Here is a 27973-nt window from a genome sequence, read left to right as displayed (position 1 = left end):
GATGCAGTTTTCTGCATTTGTGTGCTTTTTATAAGGAATTGAATTAGGTATATCCGTTACTCGTACAGTATATTCTCGCTCGCACTCCCACTAGCGTATCTTTCAGATCAAAAACATGTAGTAGTTATTGGTATATTTGTTATAAAAAATCGAGGCAATTAAGAATACCAGCATTCATATTGTTTATTTTTTTTAAAGGAAGCTAACTATTGTTCGAGTAAATTATTTATCTTGCACCTTTAAAAGGGGAGTTTACATTCCGATATCGATAAGTGCAAGTAGTTGGGGGTCGTGACACGGTTGCTCCTCAAAAAAGCGGCCCACGCACACCAATACCTGTGCGCTCCCGATGATTTTCCCACTCTCTCTCTCGCTCCCGCTCTTATTCGTTTTGACCAAAACGCGTTTACGTTGCTCGGTTGTCAGCCAGTTAGTCGCCGTCGCCTGTTGCTTTTGATCTGTGCATATCCACCGCTTCTAAAACAGTGAAATTTACTACTTAGTATACTTACCAAATAATGGCCACTAGCTGGAAATGATGATTCTGGCCAAAAGGTAAGGTAACCAGGTAAGCAGTCTATTCTACGTGGGCATTCACCGTTCTCCGTTGGTAATTGAGCAAGCGAAGAAGAGGAGGAGGAAGAAGAAGAGCAGAGCAAACAGTATGCAGGTGTACGTGTGTATGTGTGGTGGAGGACGAATGTGTTGGTGGAGCAGCACAGGTAACTTCTATGCGAGAGGGAGCACGAGAAAGAGACAGAGAGAGAGAGGAAAAGCGCGGGTCATGCTCACTGAGCGTAACTGTCTTGCGCAGCGTGGGAAACTTATAGACTAGCTCTTTGCTTTAAGCCAAGCTTTATTGGCGGAGTTTGTGTAACTCTCTCCCTTGAGCTCTCTGTGTCTCACTCTCTCCGCCGAGTTGCCAACTACCGCAAGGCCTATTGGCAAACTCATACCTGGCCATGTTGTTGTTTTTGCTGGTATGTGCGTGATGGAATCTTGTTTGGTCTGCTCTCTCGCTCTCTGTCTACCGACACAGAGAGAGGTAAGCGCAGCTCACCTTAATTTACCTTCGTGGTTACCTGCGTTTCGCTGCGGCGATCAGTTGTTTTTCAGACTTGAAGCCAAGCGGATGCGCGACGGGTTAAATAAGTTAATAAACAGATTCGACACACACACACACCGAAACGTTTGCACGCACACTCATACCAATTCAACAACTAGAAAAAGACAACAAGACAAAGTGGTGGAAGCAACAGGTCAAAAAGAAGAAGAAAATACTTGTTTGCTGGCTTTAAATTAAAATAGTAAACTATTCAAAAGGCCACAAAACAAAAATAGCAGGCGTTTTATCAAATGTAACTGTAACACATATGGTCTTTTCGAGTTTGTGTGCGAGAGAAAAGAAAGTGCAATAAAAACCAAAATTTGTGAAAAGCCAACAAGTGCAATGTATACAACGTGTTGAACAGAAAAAAAATCATAAAATAAGAAAACAGTAAAAACAGTTAAGTCGCGTCGCTGAGAGAGGGAGAAAAAAGTGAGTAAGAAAGCGAAGAAACAGAGGAAGACGAGCAAGAGGAAGCTGTAGATATCATTTACCAACAACCTGTGGCATCCAACAAAAATCAAAAGAGCGAGAGGGAGATAAAGAGCGCCATAGAGTGTCGATGAGGGAGAGGGAGGGAAAAATATCCGATTGAGAACCACTTGTTGTTGCCGTTAATCAAATTATCTATTAAATATACCAAAATGAATGAGCGACATTAACAAAAACAAAGTGAAAACAAATTTACAGTTAGCGGAGCCCAAAACGAAGATGCTGAGAGAAAGAGAACACAACTTGTTTATGAATACCCTGCACTAGAGAAGTCTTCAAGTTTGTCATATGATTCCATATGATTATGGAAAATTTAAATAGAACGACAATTATTCCGCTACATTAATGGTCTAGTTTTTTTTTTTGGAAAACTTAGTAATTAAAATCCGACAAGATAAGATACTACCCCAATTTGATACTCATGCTGCTTAGGAAAAAACAGAACGGTGTGAATTTTAAATGCACCTGCTAAAGCGTATTTGAAGATCGCCTAGTGCTGAATCTGTTTTCTTATTTGCAGAATCACAAAACAGCAGCAATTTCAGAGTTGCACTTGTTGCTTGCGTGAGATCCAGTTAAAAGAGGGAACGAGATAAAAATCCAGATAGAGCGAGAGCCCAAAACATTTTCCTTCGTTTCTTCTCTGCGCTTTTCTACCACTTTTTTGTTGTGCGAATAACTTTGGCAATTGGCATTTCTCGCCAGCAATTTTTGCGCAATAATAGATTTCCTGTTGCTCCAACAACAACTAACGGCACACGCCAGCGACAACAACAAAACATATATGCAAGCGGGGAACAATGCTTAAAACAAAAATCGTAAAACAGAAACTTGCGCAATTCATAATTTAATAAGCCAGTCCGAAATACAACAAACAATCGGCCAACAATGAAAATCTGCTCACTTTCTGGTTTACCAATAGGCAGGTAGCAATTCATTAATTGCAATAGTTGTTGCCGCTGTTGTGGTATTAGTTTTTTATTCCGCTCCTGCTGCGCCTGTCACTAATTCAAATTTAATAACGGCTTGATGGTTTTGTCTTTCGCACAGTGCAGTAATCGAAAATCGATCTTCACAACACGCAAACCTCTCAATAATCTACATTTCTCAATATATTCAAATATTTGTGCGATTAACATACGTATTCTCATTAATATTGAGGAAAATGGTTGTTTTGAAAACTACCAAAAATTACCTCTGACTTAACAAAAACGGTACATTTCTATTGGTTTCTGTGATATACGATATAAATCTATTTAAATCTTTATAACGTACAATAATTACAAGTTCAAGATAGGAAGGTCCCACTGTGCTGTGATATTCAGGGTTTAGCGTTTCTTATTTTTAATGATGGCCGCAACGCTTTCCCATTGTCTATTTGGTTATTCTTTATTTTACTTAATTGGGCGACTCGCTTACCGTTATTCATTCATTAACGAATATAGTACCTTTTTCATTTCAACGAAAGGGAAACTTATCAATGCGTGTCTGCCCTTCTGGCATAACCGTATCTTTTCATAGTTTCCATTGCAATCAATTAAAAGCGCATAAAGCCTCTCATAAGACCACAATCCATGATATATGTACGTATGTACCACTCTCGAAAGGTTGACGTAAATCAACAGTCTTTAATGGGCTGTAAGGGCTTAAGGTCTCTGAACAGGAAATAGGGCACTTTAAGGCAATAGTAAACGCAGCTTTTCGGTTTAACTAACCCCGGAGGTCGAGAAAAGTGTCAAAATCAAGAAACTTGCGAACCAGTTTAGGCTTTTTGGTTATGAAAGCCGAGGCAGTTCTTTTGGGGAGTACGAAATCGTGGGAACCTGTATTGATGATGACTTCCTGCTAACGGAAAAAAAAAACAAACCAAAGGGCGGTGCAAGATGCAAAAACGTTAAACGTTTAAAACCCATAAAAAGCAAACGTCATAAATTGCACAAGACGCAAGATTATAACCGCAATCCCTCATTACCACACGGTCGCTCTTCGAGATGATAAAGCCCCTCGAACGAGAAGAGTTTCGAGTGTAGACTATAAAAGCAGGGCATTATGCTACAGTCCAACTTATATAAGTACAACACTTAATTTCATTCTAGAAATTTGAAATTCTTTTTATTTTCTCAGTACGCTGCTTGTTAGCTTGGAACTTTATAATTGGGTATATCTGTTTGAATAAATTTTAAAACATTAGACTACAAAGATAATTTTTATATAACATTTATAATATGACATTAAAAAAAAACTTACTTCAAACATTATTTGGTATTTTGGCGTTAAAATTATGGTTCAATGTGACGAGGTTAGACTGTAAGCCAGCTTCCCTTTCGATCTGATCAGATCCGACACGAGGAGCACTTAAAGTGGCTCAATTACGACAGGCTGGCCTTTTTGCACGTATGAATTATTTTAAATTTTAATTACGGCAAAAGAGCAGTCATGACAACTACAAGCAAACAGAGAGCGATTTGCGCCTGCGCGCCCGATTAACCCACGAACGCCATTTTTGTTTGAACTCTGAGGGTCTTGTGTTTTCATTAAGAGTAACACTTTTCACATTAAAAATGCTCATTAAATTGCACTGTAATTTCTCGTACGTTCTCTCCGTCTGTCATTTCGCTTTCAGCATGGCGAGGCGAAATTAAATTTCAAATCGCCAGTCGGGGGTTAATACTTTAATTTCAATTTGACCCCTTTGACGTCAACGGTCTTAGAAGCTCCATTGCTCGAGCCAATTACAAATGCAGCTGAAAAGCGGCAACGCAACGGGAAAACTGGCAACGTCACGTGGGTTCAGTGACGGACGGAGGGACAAACGGACGGACGGACGGACAATGGATTGCATATGCAAAGTGTCGCGATGTCAAGCCTTTTGCCAAGTCTCGCTCAAATCACCGGACTTTGGCTTTCTTTTCGATTTTTTAGTGCAAGCACACACAGTACACATGCATACATATGTACATATAGTATAGTCTATCTTTAATAGTGGTTTTACTTTGGCAAACTTTGACTCTGCCACAAACCGATTCGCTTTGTTTGACATTTCTTGAACGCACTCGTAATTAGTACTTGCTTAATATGCAGCCCAAAGTCCAAGTGTGCAGTTTTGCAGTTTTCCGTTTTCCATACGGATTGCGTAATCACTGATCGCCCACTAATTTCTTTTATTTCCAGGCACAACCGCTGGCGGTGCAGCCCTGAAATGCAGATCATCCAAAGCTAGTCCTTAGGCTTCAGTACAAGGAGCATAATCTCTAGCTATAGATTTAATCAAGGGATCCAGATTGAGCGATCCAACTTCTTCAGTCACATCGATCATCACAGTAAGAGATTGACAAAATGCAGGTTCCCGAGCACGTTGTTTCACTGTACATTGCGACCTGTGGCCAAAATGGATCAGGCCTGGGATCGGACGAGAAGGAGATCATATTGCTGGTCTTTGTTCTCTTAGAGGTTTCAACTGGACAGGTGAGTTAACTTCAAATTTGAATTGTCAATAATAGCGAAGTAATCTCTTTTTTTAAGTACTAAAGGTTAAGATCAAAATTTAATGGCTCAGTTTAAGTAACGGTCTATTATTATTGTATTACTAGGGGGCAGTGAGTATGCCTCATCTATATGGGGAAAGCTCGACTGGCGCCGCCCACTGACCACCATTTTGTCGAACCGCTCGGCTCTCATCTACTCTTTAATTAATGAATGCTGTGCGATAACAGATCCCACTCACACACAGAGAGAAATACGCGCTGCACTTTCAACTGTGTGGAGCGGCGATCGCTTATTATGTTACAGCTCTCGATTTTGATTCGCCAAATATTTGGGATGCTCAGCGAGGGTCAAAATGGGGCAAGCCATTATGGAAGCACTCTCAACATTACATATATGTACATATGCTTAGTGACAGATACTTAAAGACTTTTTGAATGTATTATGTTTATGCATTCTAAGACAGTTTAATGAGTTTGAATGCTACAACAGAAACATATTAAATGGAATATCGTTTTATTATAATGGTAACAGGCATTAGCCTTTTTAGATTTTCATGATTTCTAGACTTTAACCCACTAATTTTCTACCCAAATGTATTTCGAAAATAATGTTGAGATTGGCACTTACTAACACTGTCACTTGGTAGATTTTCTCAGCTTCACGTGTCATTCCCTGCTTTTAAGTGTTTATGTTTTTTCGGGGAGATCCCTACCAAGTGGGAAACTGAGAGACATGCACATTGTATATAGATATTTGCATATTTTGAGTTTGCCAAGCGATTGACACTAATTGTTTGGAAAAAATCTTTAAACATCCGAGGTGGCTAAGGGCAGGCCAACAACCGAGATTTGCAGTCTCGTCTGAAGCCCTCAACGGAGCTGCGCTCTATGGCATTACGAAATTCCCGCGACAAAATATCGCCTGCCATTAAAATTTATTTGTCAACCGGCAAAGTGAGTTTTTCCAAGAAAGCACACAGAAGTTTTTTAAATTGAAAATTATGTAATGCTGCAGTATTGCAATCCTTTAAAACAGTACCATAATGTTTTCAATCTTTTGTGATCATTCATTTTCTGTAAACGTTTTTTTGCGTCCCAATCATCTTGGAATAATTTATTCTTCCCATTATCGGTTGCATTGACTCGTTACTCGATTTACCCAATTCGATGCATTTCGTCTCATAATGTCGCTTTCAATACGCAATTTTATTTGCCCAATGCTTGACAATCTCGAGTGCACACAAAAACCCGTATCGGATTGTATAGTATCCGTCTAGTATCGTCTAGTATCTGGGGATTACGTAGGCGCTTCGATTCCGTCGGAGGCTGCGTGTTCAGAGGCACCGACTCTGGGAGGAGGTATTACCTATATACTTAGATGCATATGAACATATATAGTGGACGTTGTTTTCGCACCGACTAGAACTGATGAAGGAAATTGCCGGCCATTAGAGATGGGTCTGTGTGTACCTTCGGGTCGGGGCTCTTGAGGCTATTTGCTGGCACTGGCCGGGGGTATTCGAGATGTTTGCCTGACATTGTCGCGATTTTATGACGAGCACGCAACATTTTAGTAAGTACAGCCAGCTACTCCCAGCCCGTCCTGCCTGCCTGCCTGCCTGCCTGACTGACTGACTGACTGACTGCCCACTAGCCCACCTCCGCGATGATCTTAAGTGGCATTTAATGGCGACATTGGGGGACCGCAATTACGAACGCTTCCATTTCTGTGCGAGATCTTAAACCCATCCATCCAAGGCCCTGACCCGCTGTCAGAGCAGTTAGCTTCTGTCTGCGTTCCACTGCCAAAATATTGTGAATTAATTACCAAAGCTTAAACTCTGGCTTCCAGCTAAGTGGCTTTCGCAAAACGTTTCGGCTCTGGGGCCAATTTTTATGTTAATCGTCTTCGCGGTGAGTCCCCGGCGCAGATTATTGGTAATATTGTATCGCTTTCCTCTTGCTATTTTTGGCCAGGTCACGGGGTCACCGGCAGACGTTCGAATTTCTCCAAAATCCTTCCCTTTCTCCGCTATTCCTCGAATAGATTTAGACCCCTCTAATGAGGAATACACGTATAGACCAGACTTTTATATAAAATATATTATAAATGTCGTTGCATATCTGAATACGAAATTTAGTCTGCGAAATATATGCTAATATCGTAGTCACAAAATGCTCAAACGGTAAAGATCCAAAGTTTTCGAAAGTGCCAATATTGTAGTAATGTCACTATTTGTATTATTTAAACGATTATTAAATATGTTGATTACCAAACCTTAAACTTGAATTTATGTATTAAATTATCGCAGGTCAGCAGACAAACGCGTTTTTGGAAATTAGAGGTGCAATCATTTGAATAAAGTTAAATATACCATTTATTGGGCAATAAAAACAACTCTATATTATATTTATTGGTAAAAGTTAATATTGAAAGCTAAAATTTCGACAGATTCTTTGTTATTTACAAAACTAATAACAATATTAAATTTGACTTGTCATTGTGAGCCCGATTTAATGCCTTGTGTCGTAATCATAATATTCCAATGACAGCAATTGAAATCGAAATCGCATTTGAAGGCCTTCTGCCATACAAGTAGACATCGAACTATAATAATAATAATATGCTGACCGATTCTGACTGTCATTTGACTGCCTAATGGAGGGACTGTTGGGTCTTCTTTTTTTGGACAGCTGACGGCGAGAACGACCAGACTGTCAAATCGGATCGTTTTGATTATAGCGATGGCTCGTGCAACGTGATAAGAGAATTTAGTATGCTGCCTGCACGAGCAGAGGCAGACGACTTTCCCAAACGGAAACATCGTTTTCCGTCTCAGGTGATCCATTTTCATGTCAGCTCGATCTGAAATTGATTTTCACTGTTATAGATTTCTTGCTGGGGAGCAATTTCATTGATTTAATATAGAAACACTCGCACACTCGCTGGCTTACATATACAGATGGAGTAATTGGCATGTTAATTACAGGCTAGTTATGACTCGTATGGCAACAATTAAAGTTAATTAACATTCGAAAACAAACTGCAAAAAGCCGTCTAAATCGAGTGCCGAGGGGCTAGACGGGCGAAAGGTGGGCCTGCTCTTAATCTCTTGAACCAATTAGAACTCTTAGTTGGCTGAACTTTAATTAATCGGCGTTTCTATTGAGCTGAAATCAGTGGGTTAATGGAAATTCTAAAATATATGTGTATACCCTCTCTTCGGATATATCGAGATCCCCACGCTGGCATAATTAGGGGTGCTCTTAACCCCCACTCTCTTGTCCGTTGAATATAACATGACCACAACTCATGCATTTTTCATTTTCTTCGGAGCCGTACTGCCATATACCCCTCGATCTTTTTTTTTTTTTACTTTAAACCTCCAATTCCAGTATTGTTCTCACATTCAAAGCCTATGTAAATCAATTTTGGACGCCAACAGAAATCGGAAAACAAAGAAAATCGCCATGTTTCTTTTTTTAGTTTTCTTCCTAAGGCCTAATAGATTTGCATAGCGCCCAACTACCTGCAGAGAACCCCGATTTGGAATCGGATCGTAACTTCTTTGCATATCCGCTGACGCAAGCACCATTCTTTGTTCCCTTTGGAATTGAAATTGGGATTGCGGTTTCTGGGTTCCGAAAGATTGGAGGTTTCCGGAAAGACGCCTAGGAAATGATTTCCCAGGAAGAGCCAGAAAAATTTTGCGGTCTGAGTTGCAGGTGAACTCGACTCTCGAATGGTAGTGATAGGAAAAGTTGACTCGGTCAAGAGCGGTTTTAATGTCAGGGTGATAAGGCTGGAAATAGTCATGCTTACTGTTTTTCCGATTTTCGAAATGTTTTCTTTAGCTCTAAGGTAGTTCTTAAAGTGATTTCTATTAAGGATGACATAAGCTTGGCCTCATTATAAATATTGTTATATAAGATCGTTATAATCTAGCAAACTCGAAAGCCGCGTACACACGTGTACTCTTTTGAAAGGGTATTTCTATGTCATAGCCCAGACTATACCTTGTACTGCCCCTATCATTATTACCGACACTTATCATTGTCAAGGTAAACTAATGACTACATCTCACCATTCATATTCACATTTTCAGATCGTAGGCACCAAACAAATACTCGTGCGGCCGGATGGCTACTTCATCAAAGATCGCACCATCTCGAGCTCCTCGGACAACTCGAGTGTCACCAATAACACGGCCAGCTCCCCGCCCCTGGCGATCGGGGATGCCAATAATGGCAGTGGAAGCACCAGTGGCAACGGAAACAGCCTGGAGAACGGATCCGAGCTGATTCTACCCATTGCTGAGGCCCAGGCGGCTGGAAAACCATTGAGCGAGGCCATCGAAGAGGTGCGTATAATCCAATCTGATCCGTGCGGTAATCAGAGCAGGTTGTTCGGGTTGTTTTGGTTCATTTCGATTCAAATTGGTTATCAACTGATTACGATAAGATTACCCTGCACTATGCCACCAGCAAATGCACATGTTTTGAGTGGTATGCGGATGGGTCTATTTATGGAACGCTTACTCTCTCAAAAGAGAGAGTCCTTGCCACGAGTTTTATGAGGCCTGCTGCGTGGACCCTTATCAATGGGCATCGGATTACGCGTGCTGCTATATACAAAGCAGATACACAGTGGAAATTTTTGTTATATTCAATGTATTGAAATGTGATAATATGAGCAAGTTTAGTATAACAATAGTAAAGTACGGTGAATGGATACCAGTAAAAACTGTTTTCTTATAAGATTTATATTTATAAAGTATTCAAGCTATAAATTACGAAAACGAAAAGATGAATGACATTAGTGCTGCACATATCGAACGACTTGTGATAAGCCAATACCGATGATCTAGTTCGGAACCGAGGGAGTCATGGTGATTGGTCGAGTTTCTCGCAGAGTCACGACGGGTTGCATTATCCTCTGAAGAACTTTACCCCAGCACAGATTCCACACCCAATGCCAACGCCAGCACCCCACCCCTTGAGCGCTTATCTGACCCACTGATAACACGAACACTCCAGGCAAGCCCCCGTCTCCACTTTTAGCTCCATTCGGTCAGAAGAACTGGGAAATGACGCTCTGCAAACAAATGCGACACACATTGTTGGCTGCTGATGCAGATAAAGCATCTCGATATGAATGGGGTAGTTTTTGTTTGATATTTTGGATTCATCACCAATTTTAACTACTTCAAACAGTTGACGCTCTTTCAACCTTGAATAATCAGTTAAGAGCTGTACATATAGTGGTTTTAATAGCAACATTTAATTTGGATGAAGATTAGTTATAAATGATTGTTTTATATAGATCTGGAAATTATTATAATCTCAAAATGCTGCTGTTAATCTTTAACATGTAGTTAGCAAAGCATCGATCAAATACTTCCATATAATCTTCGCTGTGTGATATTCCATTGGTCAAGGCAATTACTTAGCTTGGCTTAAAAGTGCATCTGGGAACCTTTGTTCTCTGGCGAGATTGACGCGTGACGCACAGGGAAACCGGCACAAGTCTGGCATGCTAATTGGCCAAGTCAATAGGGCCAATAAAGCCATTGCCCGGAGATAAAGCTGCACTCGAACATCGTAAGGTGGTGGCTCAAGATTAGTGATGTCATCTGGATTACACTCCTTGCTCTGTTGCGATTTCGAGCTGGTAATGCGACATTAAGCCGCGTGTTATATTTACTCACCATGACATGGATGAAAACTGTTCACTTAATTGGCCATAATTGCCGGCCAGCAAACGGGTTTAAGCCATTGGCATTGGGGCGAATCTGGGGAATGTGGCACTATCAGTGACCCAAAGTAACTACTTTTCTCCACGGGCCAATGGAATGTTTGGGGTATTTTTCCAAATGCTATTATTAACCTTTGGCCCACTCCCTCTTTTCCATCGTCTGTCTTTACGAGACGTGCTAATTGCAATTGGTAACTAAATGTGTATTTCCCGCGACTCCACCCTCCAGTTCGATGCCTATCTGCGATCTCTGTCGCTCCACGATACGGAGATCAAGCTGGTCACAGACGGCCAGCTGCCCCTGAGGCAGTGCCTCCATCGGGAGGCCAGTGCCAAGGATGTGGAGCTACCGGCGTACTACAACCGCTTCAGCGATCTGCGCAAGGAGTTCCTGCGCTACAAGTCCGGCGACCTTGCCCGCGCCCTCGTTCCCGTCAAGGATGTGAAGAAGATGCTCCAGGCGCCAACGCTGCCCATGCCCCAGTCCATTGCCGAGATGCTGGGAGGTATGTTGCAATCGTTTCAAATCCTTGATTTAAAATGCAAAATGCTTGTTTTGCATAATCTTTAATAATTGTTACCGAATGCATATTAAGTTAATATGAGTTTTAATTAAGCTTTGCTCATAAAACGATTACTATTTGCCTGGTTTGATTAACTGAACACGGTTTAAATTAGTTTTTATTACTTTCCCCGCAACAGAACTTAATATTTCATCCGTTGAGGACAACGACTTTTACATTCGCGAATCCCGCGACATGGTCACTGTGATCCAGACGCTGCTCCAGGCAGGTAAGTTATATAAAGTTGGCACTTTATCTCTGAATTGTTGGGGAGTTATTTTTACAGGTCACAAATTTGCTGCAAACGAATTGGTCAACCTGGTACTAGAACCTGGAATTTGGTGAGTTTGTAGTAGTTTGTGTTTGGGATTCGTCTGAACTGGTTCCCCAAAACCCAAGTCGACTCAAGCCCCTCTCAGCTGATCCAAGCACTATTTCGAGTGGGAATAACTCACTCAAAGAACTCAAAACGATCGCCAAGCCCACCAAGAAATCACTCGAAAACTGTGACAGTGGAAGAAGGCCCCAACAAATCCGAGCTGGGAGCGTCGCTTTCGTCAGTCTTCGTTTGGATTGGGAGGCGATAAGAGCTCGATCGTAGAGCCACATAGCTATAGTGTTTCCACGGGATCGGTTCTCAGCCGATGGCATCGTGTGGTATCGGGTGGCATTGTAACGGATCAGAGGCAACGTGAATGCACGGCTCTTGTTATCGCCAGATCGCCTGGAAATATTGAACTACCTACGGCTCCTAGAGATTGGGGTCTGTTTTCTTTTTTTTTTTTTTTGGTTCCAATCACTATAAAAGTTTCAATTAGCAAGCGACAGAGGTAACCCCCTTCCCGGAATGGCAATTTTCTGAAACTCCTTGCTGTGTCCAAGTCTGCCAAGTCTGATTATTCATGTTTTTTATTTGTTCGCGCTGCTCGTTGGGTTTTATTTTCTTGTTGTATTTTTTTTTTTGTATTTTTGCTTGGCCCATTTATGCATGACATTCTGTTTTATTTGTGCGAGTGTGTGTTTGCGGGAGAGTCAGCAGAAATGTTTATGCGACTTGGTAATCGTCAAGAACTTTGGTTGCACATCGGAACGTGACTGCGACGCCTTTTTCTCCTTGCCCAAGAGCTGGGCCCATTACGTGTTGCATAACCCCCTGATTCGGGATAGGTGGTTTTTCAAAAACACCATGCTTACGGATTTTCCCCATTTTCCTCCACAGCTCCATAGACGACGAAGTCGACGGTAACTGCATCGTAAGGGCCAGAGGATTGCCCTGGCAGAGCAGCGACCAGGACATTGCCAAGTTCTTCCGCGGCCTCAACGTAGCCAAGTGAGTAATATGTGGAGTATTGCCCAGGCCATCCCATTGATAAGACAGTTCAGGGGTCGGCCGTGTCGAGATTACGAGCGACCCACTTTATCAATCTACCCACCCGCTAACCGCTCCCCTTCTTCGAATTCCAGAGGCGGCGTGGCCCTCTGTCTTTCTCCGCTCGGTCGTCGTAACGGCGAGGCTTTGATACGCTTTGTATGCCAGGAGCATCGCGACATGGCGCTTAAGCGGCACAAGCACCACATCGGCACCCGCTACATCGAGGTGTACCGGGCATCGGGGGAGGATTTTCTGGCCATTGCCGGCGGAGCCTCCAATGAGGCGCAAGCCTTCCTTTCGAAGGGCGCCCAGGTGATCATTCGCATGCGGGGATTACCATACGACGCCACCGCCAAGCAAGTGGTAAGTACAGGCAGCTGCCCAGGAGTTCATTTTCATTCTACCTCTGGATGCGACAAATCCATATGCAGTTTAAAGAAGAATTATTAAAACTCATGCTAATTTTATAATTACCCCTTTCAGCTGGACTTCTTCACCACTGGGGATACTCCGCCCTGCCATGTTCTTGACGGGAATGAGGGCGTGCTGTTCGTTAAGAAGCCGGATGGACGGGCCACGGGTGATGCCTTCGTGCTATTCGCAAACGAGACGGATGCGCCCAAGGCGCTGGGCCGGCACCGTGAATCCATTGGGCAGCGGTACATTGAGCTATTCCGTTCCACGACCGCCGAGGTGCAGCAGGTGCTCAACCGGTCGATGGACCCCAAGAACTATGAGTCGGGCGGTGGGCACAGCCAGCCGCCGTTGATTGCCCAACTGCCCACGATGCAGCTGCCGCTGCTGCCGCAGGTGGGTGCCCACAGCCTCAGCCACAGCCTCGGAGCCAGCCCCGCTAACCTGTGCCCCCCCGTGCCACCTCCCGCTCTCCCTCTCCCCACACAGCACCTCATCACCTCGGGCACCACCAAGAACTGCATCCGACTGCGCGGACTGCCCTACGAGGCGATGGTCGAGCACATTCTGCATTTCCTCGATGACTTTGCAAAGCACATCATTTATCAAGGTGTCCATATGGTTATCAATGCACAGGTTAGTTTGCTTTAATAGTATATTAAGTAGTATATTTAACCCTTTGTTCTTGATCTTGTAGGGCCAGCCAAGCGGTGAGGCCTTTATCCAGATGGACTTGGAGGAGTCAGCGCGTCTGTGTGCTCAGCGCAGGCACAACCATTATATGATGTTCGGCAAGAAGTATCGGTACATCGAGGTGTTCCAGTGTTCCGGGGACGACATGAACATGGTCCTCAACGGAGGTCTGGCCTCACCGGTGGCACAACCACCGCCGCCTCACCTTGGCCACGCTCACAAGCAGCAATCACTGCTGGCCGCCACTACGGGTATGTTCAGTTCGGCGGGTCAGTCGCCGACGACCGTAGCCGCCGGTACCGCTCAGTCGCCGCTGGGCGGCACTCATACACACACTCACCCGCACTCTCATGCGCATGCGCACGCCACGGGCCACGCCCATGCGGCAGCCGCCGCCGCCCACCACGGATTGTCCGCCTCATCGGCTATGTTGCCGGGACTTTCGGCTGCCGCTTCCGCATCCGGTTTGGCCTCCTTCATGTCAGCTGGTCAGCAGTCGGCAGCTGCAGCTGCTCATTCCGCTGCTTCGTTGCAAAATGCCGCGGTGGCCTTGGCACCTCAGGGTTACGCCCTCAATCCTTTCTCGCTGCCGCCGCCAGGATCTGCGGCTGCTGCAGCAGCTTCCACACCCGCCCTGCTGGCCCAACAACAGGCTCAGTTCATAGCCCAGCAAAGTTTGTTGGTGCGACAGCAGGCTGCAGCTGCTGCCTTGGCCGCTGAACAGCAGCAGCAACAACAGCAGCAGCAACAGCTCTATGCCAGTGCAATGCTGCAACAGCATCCGCTGTACCTGCAACAGCAGCAGCAACAACAGCAACTCTATGCCAGTGCCATGTTGCAACAAGGTCAGCCGCAATTCGTGCTCATGCAGAGGCCTTCGGCCGCCTACCTGCCGCCCTTTCCGCTCAGCTATATGTCAGCAGCGGGGGCGGCATCGGGCGTTGGAGTGGCGCCAGGAGCAGCAGTTGCTGGAGCGGCAGCAGCCGCATCGCCTTCCGCCAGCAACTCCTCGCTGAGTCAATCGATGAAGCGCTCGTACGAGAACGCCTTTCAGCAGGAGGCAGCCGGAGCGGCAGCGGCGGCCAGTGCTGCTAAGCGGGCCTTAACCCGGCAGCCCAGCAGTGTTTACTCGTACTATAATTCGGGAATCTAGAACCTAGATCCGACAAAACCTGAAATAAGAGCTCCACCTCCAGCACTTCGGGCACATTCCGCGAGTGGGTGGGGCGTTCATATAATACCCTACATTAAGGCGCACACATAACCATATCATGTATCATCATGGCCACACTCACACACAACGCATACCAGGCATTCTCTAGAGCTTAATAATTACCGATTTGGATTGTAGACTTAAGTACTTTTCTTGTATGGAGTACTCGTAGTAGCCTAAGCATACTTGTCTATGGTCTAAGCGAATCATACTTACTATAATTAATATACAACGATACACACACACGCGGGCACTCACACACACACGCACACACACCAGAAAGCACTGCTCACCCATACACGCATAAGTAGTTCAGCTAACAGAGGGCATTTTGGAAATGATCAAGGTATCCTGATCAATTAAGCATTCCATAACAATGGACTTATATTTGTTTATTTCGATGTATGCTTGGTGTGTGTGTGCGTGCGCGCGTGTTTTTTAGGGGCAGGAGAACGTATATATCTTGAGATTATATATATATATCTCCTCGACTGTCCCCCTATTCGAAGGCAATCAACAGAGGCTAACGTGGTTCAATGGGGCAGGGAGTTCTTATTGGTGGCTCGGTGGCCACCAAGCTCATTTAGTGCAATCTAATTTTAGTGTTTACCCTTTGTAATCCTGTTTATAATATAGCCACTTGGCGCCCGCCATAAGATCCCCTCCCTCCGTGAACCACGTCAGGTGTTGGCTCAAGCGCAAATTAAAACTGAATTTTGAGACGAAAATCGAAACCCGCAACTGTTTACGGGATAACACGAGTAAAGCGAATATCACGAAACCCTGTTTTGTTAGACAAACGATTTGGATTAACCATCGATGGGTGGAGTTGCGTGCCTATCGACTTATGCATATTTATATACCTACATTTATACACGCTAGCCTTAAGTTTGTGCGATTTGTGAAATGGGATTGCATTTTAATTCTAGCGGCGATCTTTTCCCGTGTCTCTCCATGGCAGCTAACAATCAATTATTAATAATCTCATCGTCTGACTTGCAATATCGTACACCCTATAAATACATAGTGCCTAGATCTATGGTGTAGCTCTTAAGTGTGCGTAACTGGTGTTAGTCGCAAATGGGATAGTTCTCTCTACTATATCACTCTCTACCTCTTGATATCAATACCTCTCACTGTTTGTGTGTTCTCTGTCATCACTAATTTATTCGGGATCAGCTAGATCTATAGTCTAAAGCTTGTTGTAAGTTGCGGCGCTTTAGTGTCTATATACATATATAGTGTGACTAGTCTACATAATCGGATAACTGATAACTGGTTACTGGTGACTCGGGCTTACAATCCTGCAAATTGCTCGTTAGCTTTAAGACTGTCTTAACTCTTGAGAAGTAACTATTTTGAAACGATATGATAATGAGAAGTCAACCAAATTATAATATACAATTCGGCGTAGCTCACTAGGTATTTAGAAATCTGCAATATATGATAAGGAACATCTCGTGAGTTAAGATAGGAATTCAGTTAATGAGCATTTTGTTCAATTCTTACACAAACAGGAGCTTTTGTCAGCGTCTTTCGGATTCCGAATTCCCCAACCTACCGAATCCCCCAAAACCAAAATCCATATATCCACCTCTGTCTTCTCCTGCTGCGTCTAACACTAAGTTTCGCTCGGCTTGGGAAGATCGAGCTTAGCGAGGGAAAGGCATGGGAAAGATAGTCTGCGCCTGGCCTAATCCTTAGCCTAATTTAACCTTTAGTCTTACGTAGAATGGCAATCAAGTGGCTTCCGAGCGGGTTAAACGGCCACTTTAAAGAAACAACACATAATCAATTGTATCTACTTAACTAGTTTGTACGCACAGCAGTTTTAATGTTTTTTGGAAATTTTACGATTTTTGATATTCCATTCTTTTTTACCACTAGATGTTAGTAAAAAAATCTTTGATTAATTTTTTACATCAATAAAATACGACATATCGCCTAAACTAAGCCCGCTCTCTCTCTCTATCTCTCTCTCTCACACACTGTCACCATCCCTTTCGCTCCTTTGTGTGTTGCCCGATGAGTAGAGGATTATTCCTAGACCTACTAATAAGCAATATGATATCATAATGGGTTAAACTCCTTACTAACACTGATGCCCCCAAAACCGAGAAGAGAACCAGTCCATCCAAGATCCCTATCCTTATTCCTTGCCCGCACACTCTTCCACCATTCACCCACCTATATGTACATGTAACTGGGATATAGGGCTTGGGCTAAGCTTTACACTCGATCGCGATTTCAGCGCCTCGTCCAAGGGCCAAAACGCTGGGAGTGGATATCCGGAATCGGCATTTGGAGTTTGTTTGGTTTTTGTTTCCGTCACTGTTCTAGCCACATAAATACTATCGTAACTCTAAGTGGAATGTCCATCGTACATCGTACTAGTCATAGTCGCATCCTGTATGTAACTCGACGCAGTTTGTTCCTTCGGGCGCATTCTATATAATCAATTACGGCCTGCGAGGGCCTGGTGCTTGGATTAAACAAAACAATCGAACGAAACATCAAACCAAAACGAAAACAAAAAAAAAAAAAAAACAAAAGAAACTGAAAACAAATTTAAATTTCCAAAACAATCGGCCAAACATGTTCAAAATTTGTACTCGTACTTGTGCGCAACTGTTTCATGGTCTCTGGGTGAGGTGGTAAGATACTCGTTCCAAAAATACCAACTATATATGTCTCTCCTACCATTTGCAATGTCTAAACGGTGAGTGATTTGAATACAATTTTGCCCCTACTAATCGACTAAACTAACTGGCCAATTAATTACGGAGATAAGATCACTAATTAACCTAGTAACAACTAAAACGTGAGGTTGAGCCACAAACCATGAAAGTGAGTGGCTAAATTATCCGCATAAGTAAACCTACAGAAGCTGAGAAGTTTGGCTAATGTACACCAGTAAACCCACGCATATATACCTTTATATCTTGTATATGTCTGCTGACCCCTCGTCCTTCCCCTTCAACAAGCAAATGCCATACTCACAACACTTATTACCCTAGAGTTCCCAGAGTGAAACCCGACCCTGTTCTGTTTAGGAACCCCTTCAGTCGATGAACATTTCAGCGGAATAATACTCTTTATTTATTTTCAATTAGGTGCCACCGTGCTAGGCGCCCACTATGGCGGTCCCTTTCCGGCCTACGGAGCGGCCCCGCCACCACCGCCGCCGCACACGCCCCTGCTGGCCACGCCCCGATCGCACCATCATCCGCACCACCATCCGGCGTCCGCATTTTACCCGGCGCCGCTCGTCTACTGGCCCTACCCGAGTCCGCCTGTCTCGCCCACCACGTACTACAGCCAGCCGGGGGCGCACTCGCCCTCACAAGCCATGGTAAGAGCCACACGCCCCACGAGTTACACTACCTGATAAGCTGAAAAATTTGCGCCTCTAGATATAGAAAATTATATTATAAATTAAAGAAGCAAATGGAACCATGGATTCCCCTTCACAGAATTTTATAGAAATGCAATGTATTTAAAGCCCAGTAATTATCTTTAAAACAAACATTAAAATGTTAACATATTTCTGTATGTTGTAGTATCCGCTGGACTTCTTTCCACCTTCGCCGCTTTCGCCGCCCAATGTGTCCATTCCGAACACAAGTACTGGCCTGATACTCACGCCCACCAAAGCGGCCGTCTCCTTTGTGCCGCCCAAGCAGTTTTCGCCTTCTTCGACCGGAAGCGGAAGTCCCAGCTCCAGTTCCGTTAAGTTGGCCGGTCAGGCGGGACCAGCGCATATGCCATCGATCGCTGTGAATGGAAAGACGGAGGGCGTCACATCCACAGGAGCAAAGGACACATCGACGCCTCAAGAGACCTCTGCATCACAAACGCTGCTCAGCATAGACACGAACCATGCCACACCCACAACAGCCGCTGCGCCCCCGCTGAAGACGGGTAGTCAGGGGTCGGCGGGGGCAGCTGCCACGCCCCTTGTGACCAACTCCTGCGTGGAACTATACATCTCGTAGAGAAGCGAACGAAAAGCCGAGCTTTTTTTCTTGCCAATCGAAGAAACCTATCTGTTAGTCTAGTTTAGAACCACACGCCCCCCCGCAATCTAGCCGAGTCTCACACCTGCGTGGTGAGTTTCGATGGCGGCGAAACAAAACTCGAAGTTTTAAATTTGAAAACGGCACGAGCAGCAAAGCAATGCTATCTCGCCGCCGCCTCATGAATTTCTATATCAGATAATCCGCTAGTGCTAAGTAGTTAGGCTGCCCAGTGCAACTCATTCGATGTTATATTTATTCCGCTGCTGCATTGCATTCTATCCAAATATACACATTAGCCAATTAGCAAAGAATCGAAGCAAATACGACAAATTTATCCCTAGTCAATAGAAAAATTATTTATACAATTATCTATTTGTAAACGCATGTTAATGTTATCGAAGTCAGCGATTTTCCATGTTTTTATCCGTAGGCTACACCATCAAATATTGTTATTATCCTTGTGCACTCCCAGAAAACAACAAAAAAAAAACCAAAAAAGATAAAAAACATCAGAAAACAAACGTCGTCCCCATTTGTAATCTGTTTTGTTTGTTAGCCCATTCGCAATGAAAAGATATTATCGTTTGTTTAAATTAAATATATACAAATAAATTTTATTTGAAATGCATAGTCGTGGTATATAGATTAACAGCGTTGGGGTTAGCGGCTTAACATTAATTCCGGAACAGGATGCAATTACGAATCAATTAATGCCACTATCGATGGACGGCAGGTGCAAGACAGCATCATAAATAATTCTCGAAACGGACACTGATAAATCGTTGACAAATGGCGTTACAAACGGACGAAAGTCCCACCGACCCGTTTAAATGACACGGTCGTTGTGAACCATCATCCGGTCGCACCGTACCATTACCATGGTCTCGTATCACATTTAAAATAGATTAAAAATTGTCGCAGGTGAACGGGTTAGTTCTATGCAGCATCATTTGCTGCAGCTGCCAGCCGCATCCTGCCACTTCCTCCGGCTCCTGACCCTCCGTCTTCCTGCCCTCCGCTCACATGATAATTTATCAAGCGCTGGCGCCGCTGCAGTGGACACCACTTCCTCCTGCCGGTCGCCGCTTCCTGCAGCGGCTAGCGGGCCTATCAAAAGGACATTAGGCGTGCCGCTCTGTTGACAAGTTGGCCTGCGAAGTGAGAGAAGTAAATGAAAAAGCGTCGGTTAATGCGCCAAGGCCAATGGAGAAATATGAGGCCAGCGGTTGCACAAGTAACTCCTATTTGCCCCTACCATTTTCTCGTGTTCTTTATGGCCGCACACTTGACTAGGCAGCGCCGCCCTGCACTTCCTCTAATGGCTCGGAAATGGCCGTATAAATCTCATTTGTAATCGCAAAGCCGAAAAAAACTATCGCCAGACAACGCCTAAAGTAGGCAAGCCCAAATAATGGAGAACCAAACTTGCCGCGCAATAGTTCCAAACTTTGCGCCACTGACACTCGAAACTAAGTCAATAAAAAATATAACCCAAATGCCAGTCGCTGGCGGTGCAGCGGGAATGCAATAACAAGGATCCCCAATTGGCGGCGGCATATTTTCGACGACTTAGCGACTGTCGTCGCCACTGTCGAGCGCCGAAAAAAGCGCTTCCGTTTTGGTATTAAGCCATCGAAACTTTTATTGATTTAGGGGCTTTCGTTGCGTTTCAGCGAGCATTTCAGTTGACAGGTCTGCTGGAGACAACAACGAGCTTAAAAAAAATCACTTTGCATAGCCCCAAATTTAAGAACTTCACGATTCACACTCTACTAGAAAATTGAGTCTTTATATTGTGGAAAAGGTATGGAATTTATAGACACACAAGATGTAAGGATTATGAATATATGAATATAGACTACAATTCCACATGTTCCTGAAAATAGGTCTTTAAATAATTATCCTTTAATAATGATCTCTAATCCGTTTTTTTCCGTGCTGTACGCCCTGCTTTCGAGTTCAAACAAAAAACAGGACTCAGCACCTGCACGGCAATTTTTGACCAAATATTTGCCGAGTGCCTTAAACAAAGCCGCCCCTTCGGCCAATTGTGTCTCCTGTTTTGTTGTCTGGCCCAACAAAAAATCAATTTCGGGCACATTACCAGCCTGGCAACTTGATTTTATTATTTACTCGTATTTGCCGTTTGACAGATTCGCCTGGCTGCCCTCAAAATTTCAAGCGCACTCACACTCGCAAACGTTTTTTTGGGGGGGAAAGGGGAGCGCAAATCGGTAAAGCGAGGGGCTTTAAAATTGCCCAAGGGGGCCCAAGTAAAATGACTGCAGTGCGCCTTTCGCAAGGAGCAGATAAATCGAAATAATAAGAAAGAACAAGCTGAGCAGGAAAAAAAAAATAAAGCAAAGAAAACGAAGCAACGAAATCCATGTATGTTTGCTCACAAATCTTGGGCAAATAAAGCTGGAAAATTCAGGAGGGAAAAGTGGGAAAAGCGGGTAAGTGCGGCTGGATTTTACGTTTTCATTAGAGACTGTCCCGGGGAATCCTTTCGTGGAGAGTTCCAAGTTTACTGCAACTTTATCCTATTTTACAAACTACTTTAGGCAATTGATTGTGAGCGAATGCAAGTGTGTGTGTGTGCGAGTGTCTCAACGATGAGTGTTCGAGTATCTGTGAGTGCGAGTATCTCTGTATCTGTGTATCTAAAAGGTGCCGGCAACTGAGCCAGCGCTTTTTGATGTCCCTGCTGTGTGCTGTGTGTGCTTCCTTCACATTTTTCCTTCACTGCTACTCTTTGCTCTTACACGATTTCATTTACTTTGTGCAGCACAAAGCCTAAGCACTCTATGTGTGGGTGTGAATTGCAGGGCATGTGTGCGTGTGTGTGTGTCGCCGAGTATCCATATATATGGCTGGGTGTGTGCGTGTGTGTCTCGGAGGCAATGAAGTGCATTTGAAGCACACTTGATGCACGTACGGCACGCAGCGCCTTTTTAGACGTATTGTAAATGACTGCAGTGGGCGGTAAAAGGGGGCGTGTGAGGACAGCGCGGTTCGTTAGTTTGACACACACCCGCCCACGCACACGAGCAGAAAGGAACGAGTGCGAGAGAGAGAGAGAGAGGTGGAGAGCTGTACAGGCAGACAGGAAGTGAGTGTGTGTGTGTGGGCGTCTGTTTGATAAGTGGCAGCAATTTTTTTTGCCCCCCGTCAGCTCTTTTCTGTTTTTTCTTACTTACTGCTGCACGGAAAGAAAATGTCATCGCAATTGCCCCAGCCATTTGCTGTAATATCACAAGAAAATATGCTTTTGAAGCAAACCCTATCTTATGACTCTAAAACAATTGAGGTAAGATCTTAATTTTCTTACAGAATTGTTTTTCTAAATAATGGTACTTTTCGTTTTCTCTATATATGATATGTATTACCACTTTAAGAACTGATTTCCTTCACAATTTATTTCCCACAACGAACTTCAACTGTTATGATCTTTCTCACAGTGCACTGCTGTTGCTCCTCGTTTTCTTTTCTTCGGCTGACACTACGTCATCTCCTTCAGCCATGCTTCAGCATTCCGTATACAGCATCCAGCAACCAGCATTCAGTCACCAGTCGCCAGTTTTCATCGTTCGTCCTGCAACGGGGACCACTAATGAAATTGTTAATTTTTGTTAGCAAAGTCACGTACACGATGTGTTGATGACGCTGAAGAGCCGTCGACGCTGACGCCGCTGGCAATTGGCCCGGGCCAAGGAAGGAATCTAAGGTGGCCAGGGCGCGGATGGGCTAAGGGCAATGGGGCAGGGGATGCTTAGCGGGGATGGGCCTACAGCACTCATAAGTTAAATGGCCCTTGTAGTTTTTATGGCCAGCCTTCGACAAATTGCTGCTTGGCATATTTATGAGCAACAGTTTTCCATTAGCATTCGATTACTTATGGGGCTGTTTTTGGAATCGGAACAAGGGATATCCGTAAAGTTTCAAGTGATTTGTATGTTGCTGCAATGGCTAGATATAGTCACTATATACAGGCATATAGACATACAGACGTGCACCACGTGCAACATACAGCAGAAAAGACATCAACAGCCAAAAAGCGAAAAAGTCGCATTGCAGCTATTTCTGTTACGCTTGCCAACTGCTGCCAAAAAGAAGGTCCTGCCATTAATACCGTTTACCTTCTGGCCTCTCTCCCCCTCTCCCTCTCTCTCCCTGTCTCTCATTCGCTGTGGATCGTCCTTTTTGCTGTCCCTGTTCCGCTGCCTTGGCACGTAGCCATTGCAATTGTTGTTCGTGTTGCTGTTGCCCAAATGCGAATTACGTATACGCCAAGTGGCCCGCTGGCTGCTTGCCTGACTGTTTCGCCTCAGCTGAGTTTGGTTTGCATTTGTTTGGCACTGCATTTTATTCGGGATTCTTTTCCTTTTCCCATACTTTTTATTTTACTTTCTGACTCCACTGGTTTTTTTTATTTCAGTCATTGTACTTATGCACAAGTGCAGAACGAAACAAAACTGAAGGCGCAATGTGGCCAGCAAGGGCGGTCCTTTGTTAGGTTTGCATAAATTAGAATACATGAAATTTCATTGCAGAACCACCGCACCAACAATTAACTGGGATTTGTTGAGCATATGAGCTGGGGTGAATTTGAATTTTTATGGCACACTTGCAGGCGGGGATTACAGATGTCGACGTCTTGGTTGGCTGCCATCTCATCAGTTTACGCTTTTTCCACCCATTTTTTTTGTTGCATTTTTTTTCGCCTTTTTCAATTTGCAACCTGCGTAGCTGGCCATTAGGATGTGGGAGTCTTGGTGCCTTTCGGCGCTCCCACGCTGCTTACACGTAATCTGTTTAAATACACAATAAATAATGGCATGGAAATTTGCATGAAAAGCCCAAGCCGGAACAATGTGCGATATATGGACGAGCGGGTCGAGTGGCGAAAAGGGAGTGGTGGGTCTCACGTATTTTCGGGGCAATCATGAGCATGCCATAATGCCTGTGACCACGACTATTAAATCAACACGCGGCGCCAGGCCAAAACATTGGCCCAAATGGCAAAACGCTGCCAACAATGTAGCTGGCAATATTACACATACGTCTAGTAAGCCATGCATGTGCGTATGAAAATATATATTTGCCATGATTTATTATTATTCCGTGCGGTTGTTCTTCTCTTTTTTTTCTTGTTCGTTGTATTCTGCTATTATTTAAATTTTAAATAGCTGCAGAGAGCACACACACACGGCCCGGTACTCGTAACTCCCACTAGAGTATATTTCGTTGTGGCCATTAAAACGTTTGCCTTTTCAGCTGCTGCTGCTGCTGTTGTTGCTGCTGCTGCTACTTTAGCTGCTGCTGCTGCTGCTGTTGCTGTTGTGTCATTATTATTATCGTTCATTGTTTGCTGGCATGTTGTTGTTTGGCAGCCATTTTGTGGTAAATAGAGTCGTTTAAATGCATACACACACACACACACACAATCGCCGCCTCAGCTAGCGAGATTTTATAATAACATTCATAATGCAACGTTTGCATGTCATTCGCAACAACAGCAGCGAAAGGCAACTGCAAGTGCAACTGCAGGCAGTAAGGACACGCAAGCTGTGATTCGTGTAGCATACTTTTCAGGGCATGGCCACTAGCTCGTCGGTTAATGCAATCAGAGTGGCAGCCGCACGACAGCTAATGGAATCGAGTCGAGTACCATGGATTTAAAAAACTATGCAAAGTTAAAGATCCCGACTCAAACTCAAATTGAGACTGTGAAACTGCGACAGCTTTCAGCTCATGAGCTCATTAGATGTCAAACCGCGATGAGCATGTGTCCTGGGTGCTTAGCGGATTAGGATTTTCCGCCTGCCAAGTACCAATCATTTGCCATGAGCACTATCGATTTTCAGTGCCCGTAAGACAAAAGTTATTAGCGCCCCAAGATGGGGCAAAGGAAAAGAGAGAAAATAAGCAGATTCCGGTAGATTTCATTATCATTCTACATTCGGTTGTTAGCTGCATAGTGCAGCTGCGACTCGAGCTGCAGTCATGCAGCAGTCAGAGAAATCAGGCCAGAACAAAAGTCGCAGGCCGGCAGCCAGAAACATAAAATGAAAACTGAGGAAAAAAAAGTGAATTCAACGCAAATCCAAGAAAAGCAGCAGCGTTTTTATTTTAGCACGCTTCGCTGTGCAGACGTGGAAAAGGGGCTCCGGATGGCTCCGACATAACTGCCATTGTGCCGAGGCAACGAATAATAGAATGGCGAAATAAAACAAATAGAAATTTATTGCCTGGAATTTATGACAATTCGCGTTCCGCCTGCATCCGTTGCACTTGCACTTGCATCGCCTGCATTTGGCCTAAAATCAACTGTTTAAAATCACAAAAAAAAAAATTAGAGGAAGAAGATCTACAGGAGATTTCATTATTAGAACACTCAAAGTGAATGCAGGCAATTTAGAGAGAATAAAAATTTGTCGTCGAACTTGTCATTCGAATCAGGAGTTAATCGAATTGTGAATGAAACTTACGAGTGTATAACAATAAATTTTGAAAATAAAATCTTTATATGAAAGCTGTATAAATTATGGCTTTGTTTGTTGAAAGTTATGAAGGATGATAAAACTGGATTTAAATTGCACTTTATCGTGTTAAATATTGACACGATAGATTGTGTCAAAAACTTAAAAGATAGCCATTGTATAACTAAATATCGACAATATGCAGAAGAGTTTGATATTAGAAGTATGACTTTGGTGATATGGAAGGGTGCTGATTGAGGTTTACTAGAAAATACAAGGTAACTAAAATCCTGCCTTCTATTCCACAAAGTTTAAGACTGAACCTGCACAAGTGCAACCTGGACGATAATTACGGTGGCCATCGCAGACCTTAAATCCTTTTTCATTTCGCCTGGCATTCAAGACAGCCACCCTGGCGCAGATTTGCTGGCACATGTTCAAGTGCTATTCCCTTGGCCCGTGGTGTGCCATTCTTTTTGTCTTTCCGCTGCTGGTGGCGAATTCAGCTGCCAAGTGCCAAAGTTCTGCCAGGCGGCACTTAAAATGCATTTTGCTTCTTGGCCAGTGCCCATCTACCATATTCCGTCTACCAGCGCCTGGGGTTGCGTCTAATTCGATTAAAATGTTGTAAATTATTGCACTCGCAACGCAAGTCACAGCCATGCCACTTGGATGTGTGTGGGTATAGGTCTTGGCCATATTATATAATGCTTTATTGAATTTGCAATTCGAAGTGTGCAGAGTAGATGAGGGGGGGTTATGGGGCCAAATGGAAAATGTGTTTTCAATGAACGTTTTTGTGCGTTCGCCCATAAATCTCTGCCGTTGGCCAGGCCAAAGGACATCCATAACACACATGCTCCTTGAGGAGAATGCATGGCGAAATGGAATTGCAATTCCCTGGCATTGGCAGTCGAAGATCGAGAAACGGAATGGAATGGGAAACCGTCTACGTCCAATTGCCAAATAAATGCGTATGGTCGTAACTTAAAAATCAATTTGGACCCATCGCAACAACGGCCAGCATACATAATGCATCCATTCATTTAGTCATTTACGCACTCGAAGTGTGACAGGAACGACGATTTCGGGTACACGAACGCACATGGGGAATATCAAAATTGTTCTGAGCCCGGCAATCAAATGTGGTAATTTCATTTATTGTTTATTTGCCATGAATCAAACGAGGCATACGGTTTTGTGGATGGTTGGAAGTTGGAAGTAAAGATGGAGCATCTGCCGCAGGCGAGTAACCAAAATGAACTAAATAAATTATTTGTGTCCCTGCTGTAGCAGTCATAAACAGAAGAAGTCGAACGGGTCGGAGTCAAATTGATATTAATGAATGTTTGCTCAGGCATCCGAAGGCATCCTTTGGGCAATTGCTTACCTGATTCCTGAATCCGGAAATATTCTTCGACGGACGAACGAAGTTCTTATCTGCAAATATCAAAGTGATGGACGGAAACGGAAATTAGTGGAATATTCAGTGATTACAGGCATCGCATTAAGCGGACAGTTGCTTTTGTAGCGGTCATCCATCGAAAAGTCAATCAACTTAATTACAAATAAATAAATATTTTAATTAAAAATCAATCAGAAGCGCGGGCGTCGAGAGTGGAAGTTAAAATTCAATTAAGTGCGACAAAGGGTATTTTGGTTTTCTTTTTTTTTTCGTGCGACTATAGGTGCGAATAATACGCATACGCAGCGTTCGACGCGTTGTGATTATTCATGTTTCATTGAGCAATTTTCAAGGAAAATATTGCATGCATAAATCATTGCATTGTTTTTAGATACTTGCACCTGGCCGCAGTCGCAGGAAAATGCGAGCACGTGAGCTGGCGGGTATAGCATAATTGTATGCGTGCACAATATTTATTATTTATCGCCTCGGCCAGGACGCGAACGTCCTTTGTCGCCACTGTCCTTGTCCGCAGCTCGTTGTCCTCGCCGCTGTGGGCGATAATGGTAGCAAGTAACTTTTAATTTTAATTTAAAATGCAGTTTGCCGTCGCATGTGTGCGTTTGCAAACCACCCAGTGCAGCACCCACTTGTCTGTGTTTATTCACGAAATGAGTTTTAAATTAATGCGATTTTGTTATTTATGAGCGGGTGCCACGCGGCGTATACGCAATGTTAACTTAAAGCTACCTATTGACTTGGCCATTGCGTTTGAACCAGATTCGGCCCATTTTACCAACTCTGTCTGGCCACACACACACACAAACAAACAATTGAACTAATTTCCCAGCAGGCCTTTCGATGCATTCGCATCGAATTCGGATCTAAATTGCAAACAAATCAATTGCTAGCCGCAAACAGGAAATCAGCAAATGCAATGAGCGTGAGCGAGCGAGATGGGACTATACAATG

At 43.9% G+C, this 27973-nt stretch overlaps 2 protein-coding genes and 2 non-coding genes across 13 annotated transcripts in view; 1 reads left to right on the top strand and 3 right to left on the bottom strand.

Annotated features, from left to right (window-relative positions):
• Nucleotides 1-211: 211 nt before the first annotated feature.
• On the bottom strand, nucleotides 212-616 carry asRNA:CR45143 (antisense RNA:CR45143). Its single transcript, NR_124565.1, has 2 exons — nucleotides 513-616; nucleotides 212-458 (listed from the first exon to the last, which is right to left on the bottom strand).
• On the top strand, nucleotides 388-19739 carry fus (fusilli). 8 transcript variants are annotated; one of them, NM_001169690.1, is made up of 13 exons: nucleotides 1104-1540; nucleotides 4772-5065; nucleotides 9192-9446; nucleotides 11070-11346; nucleotides 11543-11632; nucleotides 11690-11744; nucleotides 12623-12733; nucleotides 12868-13138; nucleotides 13259-13585; nucleotides 13679-13825; nucleotides 13887-14133; nucleotides 18209-18447; nucleotides 18656-19739. In NM_001169690.1, the coding sequence occupies exons 2-13, from the start codon at nucleotides 4937-4939 to the stop codon at nucleotides 19088-19090; spliced, it is 2583 nt and encodes an 860-aa protein (NP_001163161.1). In that variant the 5' UTR covers nucleotides 1104-1540; nucleotides 4772-4936; the 3' UTR covers nucleotides 19091-19739. The 8 variants fall into 8 exon arrangements, with proteins under 8 accessions (NP_725479.1, NP_725482.1, NP_524691.1 ...); NM_166105.3 differs by lacking the exon at nucleotides 1104-1540 and adding an exon at nucleotides 388-568 and having other exon boundaries at nucleotides 13259-13825; NM_166108.3 differs by lacking the exons at nucleotides 1104-1540; nucleotides 18209-18447; nucleotides 18656-19739 and adding an exon at nucleotides 388-555 and having other exon boundaries at nucleotides 13259-13825; nucleotides 13887-17041.
• A 103-nt stretch (nucleotides 19740-19842) lies between these two features.
• The window catches only part of CG42524 (uncharacterized protein), a 43361-nt gene continuing 35230 nt past the window's right edge, over nucleotides 19843-27973 (bottom strand). Inside the window, exons 4-5 of one of the 3 annotated variants that reach the window (NM_001299536.1) lie at nucleotides 26987-27036; nucleotides 19843-20265 (exon numbers count right to left, since the gene is read on the bottom strand). The gene's annotated coding sequence lies outside the window, so the exon portion shown is untranslated. Of the gene's footprint in view, nucleotides 20266-26746; nucleotides 27037-27973 lie in introns of those variants that run through there. The other 2 variants (NM_001259417.2, NM_001169689.2) reach the window with 2 other exon arrangements.
• Nucleotides 19894-19991, bottom strand: mir-278 (mir-278 stem loop). The gene has a single exon (NR_048116.1). It is a non-coding gene; the product is annotated as a mir-278 precursor RNA (primary transcript).

This window comes from Drosophila melanogaster, chromosome 2R (assembly GCF_000001215.4).
Source record: "Drosophila melanogaster chromosome 2R".
In the NCBI taxonomy this organism is placed as follows: domain Eukaryota; kingdom Metazoa; phylum Arthropoda; class Insecta; order Diptera; family Drosophilidae; genus Drosophila; species Drosophila melanogaster.
The sequence above is the reverse complement of the archived record's forward strand: the minus strand, read 5'-3'. Positions and strand labels throughout refer to the sequence as shown.